The sequence below is a fragment of the Ambystoma mexicanum genome, chromosome 5p (assembly GCF_040938575.1).
Source record: "Ambystoma mexicanum isolate Mex_15411 chromosome 5p, UKY_AmexF1_1, whole genome shotgun sequence".
NCBI lineage: Eukaryota > Metazoa > Chordata > Amphibia > Caudata > Ambystomatidae > Ambystoma > Ambystoma mexicanum.
Window position 1 is genome coordinate 13,585,537 of NC_090930.1, and position 18,091 is coordinate 13,603,627.

The 18,091-nt window shown below is 45.1% G+C and overlaps 1 protein-coding gene across 1 annotated transcript; it reads left to right on the forward strand.

Annotated features, from left to right (window-relative positions):
* Nucleotides 1-3,133: 3,133 nt before the first annotated feature.
* LOC138480456 (vomeronasal type-2 receptor 26-like) lies at nt 3,134-16,894 on the forward strand. Its single transcript, XM_069612240.1, has 2 exons — nt 3,134-3,209; nt 16,002-16,894. The coding sequence occupies exons 1-2, from the start codon at nt 3,134-3,136 to the stop codon at nt 16,892-16,894; spliced, it is 969 nt and encodes a 322-aa protein (XP_069468341.1).
* Nucleotides 16,895-18,091: the final 1,197 nt, after the last annotated feature.

Consider the following 18,091-nt stretch of genomic DNA (forward strand, 5'->3'; position numbering starts at 1 on the left):
AATGTAAAGTTACTCCCATACATGGCATTCTGCTAAGCTGTTAATGGTTGTGTCATTTGTGGGTGTTGCACTTGTGCAACCAGGGCTTGCTGTGGTAGTTGAGTATAGCCCTGGTGTATCTCGTAGGGTATGGAGGTTGGCCTGGGTGTTGACATCAGTGGTTGGGTTAGGGGTGGTGGACAGTAGTTGCTGTATGGATTGTATCCTGCCCCCTGCCTGCTCCTACACTCCCTTGCGGAATGTCCCCACTTCCCACAGCTCCAGCATTGTGAGGGACCCATACCTGCTCCCCGGGGCTCCATCCCTCCAAATCCTCCTCACCCCATTGAAGTTGCCTCTCCTGCGCGGCTGACTTCCTTGTTGTCACTCTGAGTAGCGGCCCTGCGGTCCACCTCCCCACTGTCCTTGTCCTCCTCCTGGCCAAAATGCTGCTATTCTGACATCTGGAGGGGCTGGGGTCTGCTCTGCCACATCTGTTCTCGCACTCAATGTAACTGCCCCCTCAACAGCTATTTTTGCCAATTTCTTTTGTACTAGTTTCGCTTCATCTACCTGCAGCCGTTGAGCTGTTTCCTTTTCTCGCTCTTTTATTCTTTTACAGGAATGTATGTTAATAGTTGTATCTCAGCCCACCCCTTCGCTTCAATACCCACCATTCTTTCTAGTGCCTTCTGAACTTATTTTGGCAAAACCCTTTTAATAACGAAGTAAAAAGAGGAACTGATCAGTACCACTGGTTCCCTGAATCCGCACGCCACATCTCCTGAACCTTATAAATGTATTGTGCAGGGTTCTTGTCATCCCCCATGGTGTACTGCATGATAGACTGCAAAACTGGCATGTTGGGGTACGTCGGTCATAGCGCGTCCAACCCCTGTGGTCCGATTTTGTTAAAAGGCACACCATAATGTGCGACAACATCTAGTTTTACTCCAGGATATCCTGCTTTGACCCATACGTCTCCAGATTGGTCCCCCACTATTGTGACAAGCACACTTTATATATCCCCCACAGCTAAGGGAATCCCCACTATCTGTTTTTCAAAAGCATAGATCCACTTCCCCGCCCTGGAAGTAAGGGGCAGGAGCAGCTTCATCAAATTATTCGTATCCATGTGTGCCCAGGGCACACAGTGAGTCCTGCCTATGCCTCTTTGTGGCACAGCATCTGAGTACCTGCGTTCCTTCCTTCTTTCCGTCCAACATTTCCCTTTTTCCTTGCTACTGCCACTCGACCAAACCTGTTCCTTAACCATGGTTGCCACAAACCTTCCACCCGCTGGCTAATCTCTAGCGTCTGCTCATTCACTTCTTCATCCTATAACTCATCTATGGTATCCCATTCCTCTTCCCTTAACTGCCTGTCCGTATCACTGTCCGACCTTACAGTACCATCACCCATGCTTCCTGCTGGCCCGTTGCCGCCTCCCTCCTTCTCGTCCACATCCTGAACGCAGCACTGTCTAGCCTTAACAAATTAACAAAATATCTCTTTGCTCGCCATTATAATAATAATTATCATTGTTTATTTAGAACGCCCTTAATACCCAGAGGTTTTTAAGCGCAGACCCGGGGATCGAACCTGTGTTGCTCTGCATCCTCTTGCTTCCAAGACGAGCATGTTGCCCCTGAGCTATCCTCCCGAGACCTCTAACCCATTCCCCTTCTTCCCTTCTACGTCCTGTGCTACCCTCAATTTAGCCAATTCCATCTGTGCAGCCTCCAATGCTTCTTCTAGCTCCTTCTGTATCTTTCTGTCTTGGGGCACCATAGCACTAGGTGTTGGAATGTAGGGAGCTGGTTCAGTCGACGGGGTGGGTACATATGCCAGGTATACATGTGGCTGAGCGAGTGGTAAGTGGGTAATACCCTGTGTGCAGTGACCCAGTCCCAATCCCCTGTGTTGCCACGGACATTGCATATAGGGTGGCCTCTTCAGCACTCTGAGTCCCACCCCCATCCAGATCCTCCCCATCCTCTATCATCTTCTACAGTCCCAATTTCTTTTCTCTTTGGAGTTGTTTACCGTTATACTTGGCAGCTAAGAACATGCTCATGTGGTCCAGTATACCTCTATTATGGGTGTCCTTCTCTGGACAGGAGCGAGGCATCCCCCCTTGTGTCTCGACCAGCCACTGTTGTGATTGTCATGGCCACTGGCCAGGAACCACAGACCCCACAACATAGAGGGTCCAGTTGGACCCAGTTCTGGTGCATTTGACACCAGGCTCATGAATAGGTGTGCACTGCACACTTTTATTTTTGTGCAAGTTGCTTGTCTCCCCTGCGGAGGCCTCCACGTGCATCCAGTTCAGGCGTGGCATGAGAGAGAGTTGGGCTGCACATTCAGCATCCTTACCTGTTTCCAGTAACCGCAGCCAGAGCACATCCTTACCTGTTTCCAGCTACTGCCGCCTGAGTGCATCCTTGTTTGTTGTTTGTTTGTTTATTTGATAATGCGCACAAAACCCAGGGGTAGCCGGGTGCAGCAGTCATAAGAATACTTGAGCTTAGGTTACATACATGGAATACACACAAGGAATGTAGTACATGAAGAAATTACAGAACAGGTATACAGAGTGCATTAGGTACACTACCTGCATTAAGTATCCTTACCTGCTTCCAGCTACCAGCCACAGCACTTACCCGGGAATCAGCTTACAGCCAGCATCATCGTAGACCCAAGCATTCTTCATCCGCCTGCAGACCTCCGGATAGCAGCGCTCCAGTTCTACGTCGCGACAGACGGTGCCTGCAAGAGTAAAAGACAAAGACAAGGTTAGTAACCGCTAAGACATTACGCTTAAGGTCGCGCTTAGACAAATCCTCGCGCTTGACCCTAATCCAATACTCACCATCTGTTGGAACAACGTGGACTCCATTCTCTTCCCATTTGGCCTCGCTTCTTGCACCACAACTACCGCTGGGCCGCATATCACATATTGGGAGAAAATCAAGGAAAGACATTAATAAAAGGATACAGACAATAATCAAGGAAAGTCATTATTAAAAGGATACATACAATAATCACGGAAAGACATTATTAAAAGGATACTTACCTTCAGGAGTGGTTCAGCCACAGCCGGTCTGGTCTGCCACGCACATGGACCAGTGAAGGAACACGGTCCACCAAAATGGAGGAAGCCTGCCAAGTGGAAGCCATTTCCAGGGAGGGCTGCAACCGTGCCCCAATGTCCCCGCACAGACCAGGTGAGCGTAACAGTGATATTTTTCGATCTTGTTCCTATACAATGGAGATGTACTATACATGTATTCCAATGATGTCCTCCCTCACATTTTCGCAGGTTGCGTGTCCCAACAACCCAACCTTTACAAATATGTGCTGCGTACACTTTAATTACACAACGTCTCTACCAATCCACTGTCCCCGCCTCCCTGTCGCCCCCTGTGAACACCTCCCTCTTCCCCCCTTTCCGCACTCACACACGCTAATACACCACGTGCTCTCAAACCAAGTTAGGCCCACCTCTGGCCTCCGCCTCGTGCATAAAAATCGTAATTCACTAAAACATCAAGCTAAAATAACAACCACTACTTCAACCGAGCCCACTAATTATACAGAGCTCCTAATTTTTCCTTTTATCTCCTTGTTGCAAAAACAAATGGCGCCATCATCTTACCTCGCTCAGAAAGGTTCCCTACACTCCTGGTTTTTCCTCTGTCAAATCCTCTTAATCTACAAAAAATAAAAATAATAAAAACTAAATCTCGCTATTTAGCTTTACCACGCTCCTCTCTTACTCATGCATACCACATTCCCCCACACACTCTACCCCTCATTGTTATCCATCGCAAGGTGTGTACTTACATCTGCGTGTTCACCCGAGCTTCTCCATCACAGCGTTCCAATAATGGCCTGCACTCTCCCCGGAGTCGCGCCCTGCTTCAAAGAGTGTTAGGGAGAATTCTCAGTATGTGCTAATTTCCCTTACCTTTTGAGACCCCCCAGCAACGTTGCTGGATTTCTGGGATTTAATTGTATTACCTGGGAAGAGTGTGAGCCTTTTTTCCCACTCTTCCATGTATTTTGTGTGTGTTTTACTTTTTTACTTTTGCGTTCTTTGGTTATGTAGTTTTAAAACAACTCCTTTCTTTCTGTGTGTCACACAGCACCTTTAGTACAGTGGCACAGGGTTGTCTTTCAGACTCCCCAAGGTTTAAATACCTTCTCTGGGACTGACTACCGTCTCCCAGAGCATGTAAAGTTAAATTGGCTTTACTAGTCTTTTTAAATTTACTGAACCAGCACACACTATCTTCCTATAGAGTGCTGGAGGGGTTGCCTAGCTTCCCCTAAGTCACAACACTCATGTAACAGTAACATGTTACCTTTTCCTATTTTAAATGGCTGGTGGCAGTGGTTTAGATCAACTACCGTGATTTTTCATGACCGCTAACTACGGTAGCTAAAAATCGGTTCACCCATGTTTTTCAATATGGCACCCAAGACCTATCTGTAAAAACAGACTTTGGTCATCTTTTTTCGCCATTTCTTTTAGGAAAAGTCCTTCTTGTGTTTGGCTCTGCACGCCAAACCAGGTTTGGTCCCTTTGTTCGCTGGCCTTTGGCGGGCTTCAGTGCTGAAGCCCTCCTCTGGCGTCAGGGTGTCTTGGGTGGACAGGATGTGAGGGAGGTGCCCGAAACTCCCTGTGCCTAGTCTCCTAGGAGACCTGAATGCACTCTGGCTTGATTGGCTGGCTGACTGTCCGGCAAGGACAGCCACCCTGCTGGGTGTGTGACAGCCAGGCTGGAATGAATGGGGTAAAACTGTTTAAAAGCAGATCTCTGGGACTTTTGAAAGCAGAGTCGACCACTGGAACAAAAGAACCGAAGACGAGCTGAAGGAAGAGGACTGCTGAAACTCCTGGACGACTGGTGAAGCCCTGCTGCAGGTCCAAATCGCCTGAAACTCCAATTGACTGAGTAGCCCTTCAAGGTTAACTTCTTCCCGTGAGTTTGGTTGGAACAACCAACTTGCAAACCACCTGGACACCATCCTATTCTGGTCGAATTTTCAGCAGACTGCTGTTGGAAACCAGACAGCCAGAGGGAAGGAAACCAGCTCGTGGACTTTAAGGCACTCACACATTAAACCGATGTCTTGCTCTCTGGGCAGTGCAGGAACCTCCCGACGTGGTCCTTCTTGTCCCCACGACTGAGGCTCAGGAACAGCGTGATCTGCTCGAACTGCCAGGAACAACTGCCTCAGCTACAGCTTTCTTCATTGACAAGGTACTGTGCAAACACGCTCTGAAAATCTTTTCAGCCATCGAGAAAGTGCGTGAAACAATCCTCAACTACGAATGCTTGTCCTTCCCTAAACATTCGTCAAACTTTTCGCCTAGCCAAATCCTTTAAAAATCTGTGGCAAAGACTTAACCGTTTTATACCAGAACTGTACTGTCCTATACAAAAGACTCTGAACCATTGACTTTGGCCCAGGCCTGTTGCTGGTTGTATTTAACTGATACCCTTTGCCCTGCCTATAAATGTATTTGGGCTGTCTATTCTTATAACCTTGTCTTTTCCCTCCTTTTCTAAGTATCTGAAGAACCATTTTGCCCCCACTTCATTTTGGAGCTAAACCTGTTCAGTTACTTACCGGTTGGATTTTTGTGGTGTATTAGTGTGTGATATTGAGATGCTTATGCTAGTGTAATGTTTTCTAACTGACTGAGTAAATACATGTATATTCTTTTACCAAGAAACCTTGAGTAAGTGTTTACTTGAATCACTATTGGTTGGTCCTTTGTGTAACTTGTTCTACTGCTCACTTAAACTCTTGAGATAAGTCTGGCTGCTCAGCCATCGCTACCACTTTACTGTGTAGTACAAGATTGTACCAAAGGTGAAATTGTGCTTACATGTGTAGTCCTAATTGCTTGTGGTGTTCCGAAAGTGTACTGCAGGTGATTCTGCCTAACAAAGAGCAAACAGGAATTCTGTAAAAATGGCTCCTGCACACCTAGTTTGCGCACGTGGGACTGGTCACTCTATGTGGGTGCAGCCCCTTAAGAGAAGCGCCCTGGGAGCCTCCATCGTCACAGGGGTCGCTGGTATCACGTTCAGGTCACCAAAAGGAGGAAAGCCCTCCAAACACTCACACCATAAAAAATACAAACTACTAGGGAAATAGGGCCAATACACCTCTTGCAGGATAACAAGTTTTATTTCCATTGAAAAGGAAAAAGCACCAAGAACATTCTGCACAATCTGCCTGAGCAGCACATTAAGAAGGTCCACAGCATCATCAGTGACATCATCTGCACTTGTGTGATCTGAATGACACAAGGCCTAGTAATATCGTTGTTTTGTCCTCCTTCTGGCCTCCCTTCCTTGTCTTGTCATGCCTAGAAATACTTCTACAGGCGCGTTATAAATGACATATCATATCATATCACATGCAGTAAAAACCTGCGCTGCTGGTTGGTGAGACCCTACAGATAGGTCACCTGCTCTATAGGGGATGCCAGGCCATTGGTCCCAGCCCAGTCCATCCATCATCCACCACGTGGGCGCTGTTGCAGTCGTCATTGTTCAGCGGACAACTAAATAACAATTATATTACTAACTAAAAAAAAAACACATCTATCTCTATTGTAGGGAAGGCATGGTATCACAAGTATGACATTGACACAATGGATACAATTTGTAAAACCTTTATTGAAAATGTTGGGGTCGGAGAAACTCCTACTTTGCCCTATAACTAAGATGGGAGTAGTCTCGACCATCAAACGATAAACAAAACAGTCCTGTGTCAAATCAAAATGGACTATGCTCACAAAAACCTAATGCCTGCCCTATCTCATGTACCAAAAAGTGTAAAAAGGAGAAATGTATGCAAAGGAAATCTGTGTTCAAAAGAATAAAGGTAGTTGAACCAGTTCTCCTCCTCACATTAAAACTCAAGGAGTAAGACTGTTCTTGTAGACAGGATATGATATGATAGGTTATTTATGACAGGCTTAATAGCCAGAGGTTTCTAACTGCAGACCTGGGGATCGAACCTGTGGTGCTCCGTGTCGTTATGCTTCCAAGGTGAGCACGTTGCCCCTGAGCTATCCTCCCGAGACAGAATGACAAACTCTGGCTCGATTTCTAACACGCAATTCCAAAACAGTGGATTGAGGCCCACCTGGCCTTCCACTTTAAACTCTCTTTCTTGACCTCCAAAATTGTATTCCAACGCAAAGTTCACAAAGCTCCCCCTCTGCATAGCTCATACCTCACAGCACACAGTTTACATAGGTCCCCCTCTGCTGGGCTCAGACCTCTCATGCCACAGTTCAACACAAACTTGCCGGGGGGCTCCCTTCCCCAAGCTTATTGTACTCCGGGTCTCCCTAAATCGAGCTCGGACCCCTTTCGGATGTCAAAGACTTTCGAATGTGCGTGACTTCCTTGATAGACCACTGCAGGACCACTTTGACTCAAAGTTCACATTTACTGTCACTTAATTCACTTTTGCTGTTTGTCCGAGTTATAATTACAAACAATGTAGCTTTCATGGAGACTTTCAAATGGGCTACTACCTTTCGCCGGACCACTGCGTTACTTAGTATCACTGATCTCACAGCTGCCTTTTACTTCAAAGTTCATTCACAGGTCTGCCTTTCTTCACATCTCATCCACAGACACGTGCAGCCTTCACTTGTGATACAATGTTTCTACGTCATTCGCTTTAACACACACCAGTCTCTCAGGTCCCTTGCCAACTCACCGGCTGTGTGCGCGTCTTTCTTGTTTTGCTATTTCCAATTTCATGAGTCAAGGTTAGTACCACAGGCTTGGCCTCGCCTCCCCAACTATGGGATTCACCTGGGAAGATTGCTGGTGTCCTTGAAACACAATGCAATCTTCACTTGTGTGATCTGGCCTTCTCCACGTGTCTTTCGCGGTCTGTTGGAGGTAACACGCTCCATTAGGGAACCCTTGGACTTTCTGGCCCAAGGAATATCTTAGGGCAATGGAGGGTTTTATGGATCTTTGTAGCTCTGGGCTTTCTCATCAGTGCTCTGGGCTTTCTCATCAGTGTTCTGGGCTTTCTTGTCAGTGCTCTGGGCTTTCACATCAGTGTTTGGGATGCAACCTTTTCCTTTGCTAATGTTTGCGGCCTAATCCTGGGGTGTTGACTGCTGTGCCATTTTTAAGCTTTGTTCCACAATATGGCTGCTATTATCGAAGATGGCTGCTATTCCTGCATGTATACTACACCTACAAGATCTACAATAATATGATTGTGTAGACACCTGTAAGGGCACCCCCCTGACACCTGGTCACTTACATTAACGATGATGGCCTTTGCCTTATTTTATAGCGCTTGGGGGTGTGGGAAGACCGTGTCCCCTTCCCAACAACACCACCAGCGACAGCATTGTAGTAAGTAATCACAGTGAAATGATGATATTGCATAAACAGTGGGAGCATCCAGTTCAGGTGAAATACACCAATCTCAAAAGCATTATTGACCAGTGGCAGGAGATCCCTTTTGTGACGGTGCCTCACACATTTTCAATGAAAAGAATAGAAAGGGGTACTGCTACAGAGCAAAGCAGCTCATGGTCAGGGCCGAAGATCTCAGCCAAATATGTGCAGAACTTGATGGGACAGTTGATGTCCTCAAATAAGGGATGTCAGTCAATTGGAAGTCTTTGGGGGTCCGGGGAGGAGGTTGCCGATGTTCGCTCTAATTATTTCTCTCTAAGTGTGGACCTAGTTGCCTTTTGTGCACACTTTATTTTCCATGTGTGAAACTGACTAATGAGGTAAGTCACATTGTGTGCATGAGCAGTTAGTGAAAGGAAATCCCCATTCCCAACCACTGCAAATCTGTACACATCTGTATAAAATGTGCATCTTACAACACTTTTTCCAAACACATAGGCTAAAGAAACAAATATTTTATACATGATTATAAAGAGAACTCAACAACCAGTTCAATACCTCAGGATCTCCCACAGTAGCTAGAAAAAGTACTCATGTAAAGAAAAATATATGTGCGTTATACCACTAGAAAAACACGCATGTGTATTATAAAAAAAACAAATATCGCTTATAATAACTGATGTGGCTATCAAAAAATCAGACAGGATACAATATTTGCAGATGGAATAAAGGCAACTAAAAGGAATGTGTCAAAAAACATATGAATAGGAGGTCATGTGCCACTTTAATGAAGTAATTCAAGGGCCAGGAGAACATTCCTCTCATCATTTGTGTGAGGATGATATTTGCATGAGAATAACTGCACCACAGAATATGATGATCAGAATTTCCTGGCTTCTGCTTACTATCCACATTACTTTGAGCTAATCCCTGGCTTCTGCTTACTATCCACATTACTTTGAGCTAATCCCTGGCTTCTGCTGACTATCCACATTACTTTGAGCTAATCCCTGGATTCTACCCACAAAGATGCAAGATATTTTTTTGAATCAGTGACCTGCAGGGCAGTGTCAGAGGAAGGAACTTTATTATTATTTCCACCCAATCTCAAGATGAATCTTTTAATAAGCATAAGCTATCCCCATTGGCATAGCTAATTACTTGTTTACTCCCTGAGAAATCATTTCACTCCAAGTAGGGAGATTATTATCAAAGCCTTGCTCTTAACACTGACATAGGAAGTAAAATGACAGGACACATAATACAGCCTAAAGTTTTACCCACCCTTCCTCAACAAAGCCTAGACAACATTTCAACAAAAGCATTACTGAGGTTTCTTATAGAGCCCTGTTGAAGAAAATCACATATATATATATATATGTCGTTTAGGTTAATGGCATCAATGCTCAGAGGTACAACAGCTTCAGTGCCTTCCTCTGTAACCAGGGATCCCTCTGTAATTCATTGTTATCAGTTAAACAAGATGCAGGGGGATGCCAGAGCCAATAAATGCAGAACACATGTTTATATTGAAATGTCCTCAACAGCTGAGCATAGAAAGAAACAGAAAGTGCGGTTCTCTAGACTGTTACTAGAGTTTCCTATCCTTTAGCAAACAAACACATTTCCTTCACTGTACTGTACTGCCAAAACAACTGTCTTGGTTATTGAGAGTTACTGATTTGTTCATCACCCACAAGGAGTGTTTTCCTGTGCCCTTCTACCTGTACCCCTCCCGGCTCCTATGTTAGCCTCCAATACTAGTTCACAGGGTACTGTAAACAGTGAGGAATCTTAGCAGTACATACTCACTAGAATATTTGCATACCCTTAATACTTAGCAAGCATAACATGTGTAGTGCCTCGCCATTATATGTCCATTTTAAGAAAACGTCATGAATCTTCATGTACACAATTATTTTGCAGAGCGTAAAAGATTGTTTGCATCTTACCCCATCCTTATATCATTAGGTAGATTATACAACTGATAAGTGCAACTGTTTTTAGGGATTTTAGGTTTGTAAGGTCATGCTTGCATAGTAGGATAATGTAAATGAGCTAGACCAGAATATCATGATTAGCTCATTTTTTCCAGGGTAAGCATATGTCAGGTAATTGCTGTGGCTTGTGCCTTATTACATGTGTTTGCATAGGTGAGAATTGCCTGTGTGCGCTACTAAAAATCTTCTGAGCGGCACCCAGAAGGAAGCTGGACAAGCGCACATGTGCATAGCTTAGAGGGAACAGTGGAACTTGCCATAATATATACTATCTACTTTTCCTCTGTTGTATCATTATTTCTACAATGAGTTAGTAAGTGCATTAAGATTTCCCTTTCTCTTTCTTTTCTTCGGATTCTTGTATTGTTCATTTTAAATTCATATCCATTCAGGCCATTGCCTTAAAAAAATACTCAATTTGAGGGATTCTTAACTAATTACATCTATCAAACAATAGATAACACATTATAAAGGGTGGAAACAGACCTACGGCAGATACATTATGTGTGTGGGTGTGTGTGTGTGTGTGTGTGTTTTCTCTGTCTTTGTTATGGATGTACTCCTCTGTGACAATTCCTCCCTCTGACTCAGTTTGCTGTCTCTACATCAGGCTCCCAAGTCCTTCTGCAGTGAGAGCTGCCTCCCAGGATTCAGACAGTCTCAGAGGAAAGGGGAGCCCAACTGCTGCTTCGACTGTGTCCCCTGCCCACCGGGTGAGATTTCTAATAAGACGGGTGAGTGTATGCTGCCTCCTACCTTACAACCAGCCGCCCAATAGAAGGTCATACATTGCTGGATAACCCGCCGAAAGGACGCAGGTAAACATAGGCTGCGTTCAAGAGTTCTACTATAGAGGGACATCAACGAGCATAAAGAGACTCAGAAATGCCATGGCGATTCTGCAGTTGACACACTAGGCAGCCAAACAGAAAAACACACATTGTATCTCCCCTGCAGTATCACTCCGATGTACAAACACAATGGCGCAGCATGACACTTGTGGGCATGGTGGGTGCTTGCATGTAGTGCTCATGGGGGGGCTGAATTGTTGGTCATTGCAGCATATTCATCAAACTTCTACTCTACAATGCCATGCAAATCACCAGAGTTTTTCTATGACATGGTTCTTGTCACCTGCTTTTATTCAGCAAAATAGACACCCAAGTCCCTTATGTGGTGTGTACCTCAAAAGCAAAATTGTCGTTTTTGCTGCACATATGTTTTCAATTACCTTTCTCCTTTATAGGCAGAGGAACACAAAAACAGACAGAAACATTCACACACACACATACAGAAAATCACATGCACACACAGAAAATCACATGCACACACACTCACACTCGAAATCACATACACATATGCACGCAGAAATTCACATACACACACACATGCACAGACGTAAACACACACACACATGTGAACACACAGAGATACACAGTAGTGCACCAGATGACCACCCATGTTGCTTATCTTCTGTGTCCCTTATTAGAGGTTGGCAGAGGTGCTGAGCAATGTGGGCATTGTAGGTAAAGTAAAGACAGGTCGAGGCAGGCAGAGCTGCATTGAAGGAACCCTCCAGCCTATCGTCACACTTATATGAGAACCCCCAGGTTCTCCAGCTGGCCTGAGTCATTCCAAATCTTATAGTTTGTTTTTCCCATGTTAAATGCAGGAGTGTAAATCCCAGCAGGCAAAGGACAAATAGCATTGGGGGAACCGCTGACTCCTAGTATGGGGGTAACTTCATATCTCTGTGAATCCCACCCGGAGTGTGAATCTGAAGGATGCAGGCACCTCACTAGCATTCTCCCCAGAGACATGAAGGCACTACCCACACACACTTTCAATAGAGTGCCCCTAGAGACACCCATAGTCCAGAAATTGACACAACCATCAGCAAGAGAACCAGTGGGACCTAGACACCACTCCCCACCCAGGCACTCCAGCTACATTCTATCCAGAGACATCAATGTGCCTCCACCCACACATACACTTCAATAGAGTGCCTCTAGAGACACCCATAGTCCACATATTGACACTATCAGCAGCGAGAGAATGGTGGGACCGAGACACCACATCCCACCCAGGCACTCCAGCTGCATTCTATCCAGAGACATCAATGTGCCCCCTTCCACACACACTTCAATAGAATGCTTTTAGAGACACCCATAGTTCAGAAATGGACCCTATGTTATGTTATGTTATGTTATGTTATGTTATGTTATGTTAGTAGAATTTGAAAAGCGCACGCACGCCCGAGAGCATCATGGCGCTCTGAAGAACTAGGATAGTAGAGAACAACAGAAGAAAGTTCTAAATAGCAGTGTTTTTAATGCCCATCGAAAGAGGAGGTGGTCAACAGTCTTTCGAAGGTCAAGAGGAAGTTTATTCCAAGCCTTTGCTGCCACAACAGAGAAGGCGTGCCTGCCAGTGCGAGCGCACCTAAACCGGGGGACAACTAGGAGAGGAGCGGATTGGGAACGAAGAGTTTGAGTAGGAGTATAGTGAACAAACTTAGCTTGCAAATACCACCAGCAGCGAGAGAACCAGTGGGACCTAGACACCACTTCCCACCCAGGCGTTCCAGCTGCATTCTATCCAGAGACATAAATGTGCATCCACCCACACACACTATGGAAATACTTTTTTTAGAAATTGACCCCTACCAGCAATAAGAACTCATGGAACTTAAATGCCCCTCTCCAAGCAGGCACTTGAACCACATTCTACCCACAGACATCAAAGCACCTCCACCCCACACAGCCTACACAGAGTAAGACACTTTGGGGCCCAGTTTTTCCCACTCCTATTCTCCTCACAAATCTTTAGGAACTCGACATCCACACACATATTGGAGCACCTCTCAGAGAAATCAGTATGGAAACTTCCCAGGAGGGCTGGCAATGCTTGCCACCTAGAGAGTGAGTCTCTTGAACCCTGGTTTCCTTACCATCACTATCTCCTGGCATTACTCAGGTGACCCCTACTGAACTTTGCATCAGAATATATCCAGTGAAATTCATGCACTCCCATTTTTGCAATTGTGTCACCTCTCACGATATAACCTGCAGTGTCTCACATGGCTCTGCACTTTCACATTACTTATGCTGGGTGTACACCTGTTCCCAAATTCTGGGAACATCCAATGGGGTGATAAAGGGGGGGGGGCACGTGCCTCCCCGACCTGGTGGATGATGCGCCCAGGATTGCATAGTCAGAACCTCTCGTTCAACCACACCTAGTCCCTGCACTAGGGCAGTTGGCCGCCACATGAGACCTTCTAAGGACAGTGTCCCTATAAGTAGTATAGCACCAAAACGCAGCAGCTTAAAGAATATGTAATCAGGACGGTAATGCTCTTGTAGGCGTGGACCCTGAGCTCCACCCCTTTACCAAAATTAGCCCACCTCTAGAATTAGTAAGTGTGCCTTTTGTCCATAAAACAAGTTTATTGTACAGACGACCGGGAGGGGACTTAAATGACATCTAAGAGTCAAACTAACCCTGGTCTTTCTGAAACACACAAAGAACACATATTATATACAGTTTGCAACAGTTAATATACTCCCCATTATACCGTTACAAAGGCATCCCCCCAAAAATGATTGGTTGCCCTGTACAGAGAAATCTAAAACCCGCACAGTTCATTGGACACAGACATTATAACACAATCCCCTAAAAACGTATAATTACAAGGTTTACATTTTTTATTGTAATATTTGTAGCAATTTACAAAAGTGACAGAAATGACGATGATGATGTGTCCACCCCAAATTCAGTGGTATGGCATGCAAAGTTTGAATTTTTTCAATTTCCAACATTCTACCCATTCCAAAAGAGAACTACTTTATGCATTCCTGGATTGCAAATGGTGTCCCTTCAAGAGAATTGAACAACGCCAGCAGTAAACACCCACCCAGACATCAGAAAAGCACATTTCCTCACAGCACGTTTTCATCGGGCCTGCTCAGATACCAGAGGTGCACCACATTTTCACATTAAACTCGCTGTGCACACCCGCACCTGACACTGATGGTGCACAGGGAAGCAGCACCACAATCAGAAGTGCTTTCTCTTTGCTCATCATCTGTTCACTCTCCCACGGTGCACAAACACAGGTAGGCTGACAGACTGGAACATGCTCTGGAAGGTATGAAACATCCCTGCATCCCCACAGTTCACAAAAGGAAAATCCAAAATGGCAGATCTGTCTTAAAGGCTTGGTTCGACTCCAAAGTTCTAAAGTCGGCACAAGTGAATGAATTAAGTGCATCTAATCACACCTGAACACTAATTCACATGTACACGCCCAGACTATCACTAAAAGCCCAACCTCTGAGGAGGGGTACAGGGCTATGTATGTCCAGGGTCACAATCAGGCAGAATAGGTGCCTTCAGGAAGATCCAATAGCTGCATCTTGGTGTGAGTTGGGCAGCGAGGATGGAGTTTGGTGGAAATGTGTACAAGAAAAGAGTTTGGAGATTTGGGAGGGAGAAAACTCATCTGGAGGAAGTTCGATTTAGACAGAAGGATGACCTTGTTCATCTGGAGGAGGTTGGTTTGAGACAGAAAAGGGAGGTTGGTAGAAGTCATCTGAGGAAAGTTGGTTTGAGGCAGAAGGAGGAGTTTGGTTGAGTCATCTGGAAGAGGTTAGGTGGTGGCAGAAGGAGGAGATTGGTTGAGTCATTTGGAAGAGGTTGGGTGGTGGTAGAAAGAGGAGATTGGTTGAGTCATCTGGAAGAGGTTGTGTGGTGACAGAAGGAGGAGATTGGTGAGTCATCAGGAAGAGGTTGGATGGTGGCAGAAGGAGGAGATTGGTTGGCAATGTGTGTAGGAGGCGTATTTGAGGCAGTAGGAGAAGGCTGGTTACATTCTTCTGGGGGAGGTTTTGTTTGAGGCAGAACGAGGTTTGAAGAAGTCATCTTGAGGGTGTTGGTTGGCGACATCAAGAGGAGATCAGGTTGTGATCCTAAGGCAAAGATATTGAGAAAGTGCAGGTGGCTAGAAATATCAAGAAGTAATGAGAGGACATGCTTGCCCCAAGCAGGGGTAAAGGTTGAGATAACCGACCAGAATAAATCAAGCCTTTGGTAAGAAGAGAACCCTGCACTTGGCTTGGCTCTGAGGAGGAGCAGGCCCAGAGCAGGACTTGAGATGTTCTGAGGAGGGAATGGATCGGGCTCTCTTATAGCTCATCTCTCGGCAAAAGAAGGGAGGCAAACCCTATTGCCTCAGCAGAGAAGTTAAAGTGCCAAATACATAGCCCCAAGCTGGTGAAAAAGGTGCCATAGGCTATAATGGAAAGGGATGTGTTTCTTCCAGCAGCATGGTGTCACAGTTTCTGGTGGACTTTGTGGTACAGCTTTTGTACATCAGACACACTGTGTTTAAATAGTGTCTTGTATATGTGTGTGTTCTTTTCGAGGATCAAGACATAACCGAGTAAAACATTTGCAGGAACCCTGCACCTGAGACAGAGCATTGCTTTGTAAAAATGACTCATAATATAATATCTTTATTTAGACTTCATACAATGCTCTTCTAAGTCACTTTCTTTTATCTGGAGGATTACATTTTTGCTCAATATTCTTCTAGATTCAACCGACTGCTGGCCTTGTCCCGAAGACCAGTGGCCAAATGAAGGGCGGAGCCAGTGCGACATAACAACACCACAGTTCCTCTCCCTTGAAGAACCTATAGGGGCTGCTCTGTCATGCTTTGCCATCATACTCTTCTTAATCACCCTTTTTATTCTCTGCGTCTTCAGGAGGTACCAGAACACACCAATCGTCAAAGCCAACAACCGAGGACTGAGCTACCTGCTCCTCATCGCCCTCATGCTCTGCTTCCTCTCCTCCTTCACCTTCATTGGCCATCCCCTGAGGGTGACCTGCATGCTCCGGCAAAATGCCTTTGGTATCATCTTTTCCATCAGCGTTTCCACTGTTTTGGCAAAAACCATAACTGTGATTATAGCATTTAACGCCCGGGACCCCAGCAGGCGCTCTTCAAGGTGGCTGGGACCCAGAGTGACCTATGGGGTGGTCCTTGTATGTTCATTGGTTCCAATAATCATATGCATGGCCTGGTTGCTTTTTGACCCCCCCTTCCCAGTGAAGATACAGATGGGAGACACCACTATCCTCCAGTGTGATGAGGGCTCTGTTCTTTTCTTCTACTTGTTATTGGGATATCTGGGATTGTTGGCCAGTGTCAGCTTTGTGGTTGCATTTCATGCTCGTAATTTGCCCCAGAGCTTTAACGAGGCCAAGTTCCTGACCTTCAGTATGCTTGTGTTCCTGGCCGTCTGGGTCTCCTTCATCCCGGCTTACCTGAGCACGCAGGGGAAGTACATGGTGGCCGTGGAGATTTTTGCCATCTTATCTTCCGGCTTCGGATTACTGGGAAGTATCTTCATTCCCAAGTGTTACATAATCATTTTGAGGCCGGATATAAATACTAGGCAACACTTAATGCAAAAGCGATAGGATCACATCCAATACATACATGTGATGCACAGGTAGGGTAGATGCGCATTCTGTCATATTATGCATCATGAACACGTTGTATGCTATTCTTTTCCATGATCTATTACCCTTCTAGGCTAATTTGGATGTATGTATTCACAATCACCTATGTCCATGTGCTGCTTCACCCTAATAGGCCCTTCACCTGTAACTACGACCTCTTCCTGAAACAGCGCCTCGATGCCCGTGGACTGTAGTGCGCTTTACAAATCCAAATAAATGAATTCCTGAGCTGTAACTACGAAACGCATGTCAGCATCTCAACCTGCTATGCTTCATTTTATTTAGTAAATACGCATCACATTTTAGAGTCTGGTTGAAATTCACCTTGTTTGCATATTGTTTGCTTCACATACAACACATTACACTGCACTAAATCAGAGGACATGGACATGTTTCTAGAACAAAAAAGTCTGTCTTGTTTTAATTTCTTGTCTTAACTCTAACTTGCCTATTACATCGAGTCTGTTATTGCTTACTGTGCATGAGCTTGAATATGGCGAAACAGGCAGGTGGTTTGCTACAAATCAAAATGTTATTTTAGGAAGTGGTCATAGTTTAAAATAAGCTCATGTTGGTATACAAATGACATATATTTGCTTTCAATGAGATAAAATGCAAATGTTATTTTCCATGAATATTTTATAGCATTTACCTGAGAGGAGTTTCAGTATAGGCTAGTTTGCTGAATACTGAATGCAAAGAAATTCTAGGTAAAGGCTGACAAATAATCGTATAGCTTCACCTGACTCCATCTCACCAGCGACACCTGTGAAGAAACAGTTACAAAAAAAACATTGCTAAGAAAACTCTTCCTATGCAAAAAAACATTTTCACTGAAATCTCGTCGTTTGATGGCCTGAAGATTGTGAAAGTGCTTTCGAAAGATGTTCAGAGATATAATCTTCTGATTCCCTATTAATGAAGATTACCCCTGCTAATTGCGCAGGGAGTATTAACTCTATTAAAGACTAGGAGGTGAGCATTCTGGGGTTTTCCTCGGAAAGAGGATGTGGTGGGAGGGGGAGAGAGAAGGGTCTAGGTTACGTGTAAGCTTGCAGGGAGTTGGTGCTGGCTTGTAGACTCAGGGTTTCGTGACAGTGTTCTCACGAATTTAAAGATATAACTGTCATTTCTGCATTCTCTGTCAAGACTGGA

Excerpts from the sequence above, each read along its gene's own strand:
- LOC138480456 (XM_069612240.1), top strand. The coding sequence starts at position 3,134 with ATGGAGGAAGCCTGCCAAGTGGAAGCCATTTCCAGGGAGGGCTGCAAC. Across the intron at positions 3,210-16,001 it reads AATGTCCCCGCACAGACCAG|ATTCAACCGACTGCTGGCCT; the intron begins GTGAGCGTAACA and ends ATATTCTTCTAG.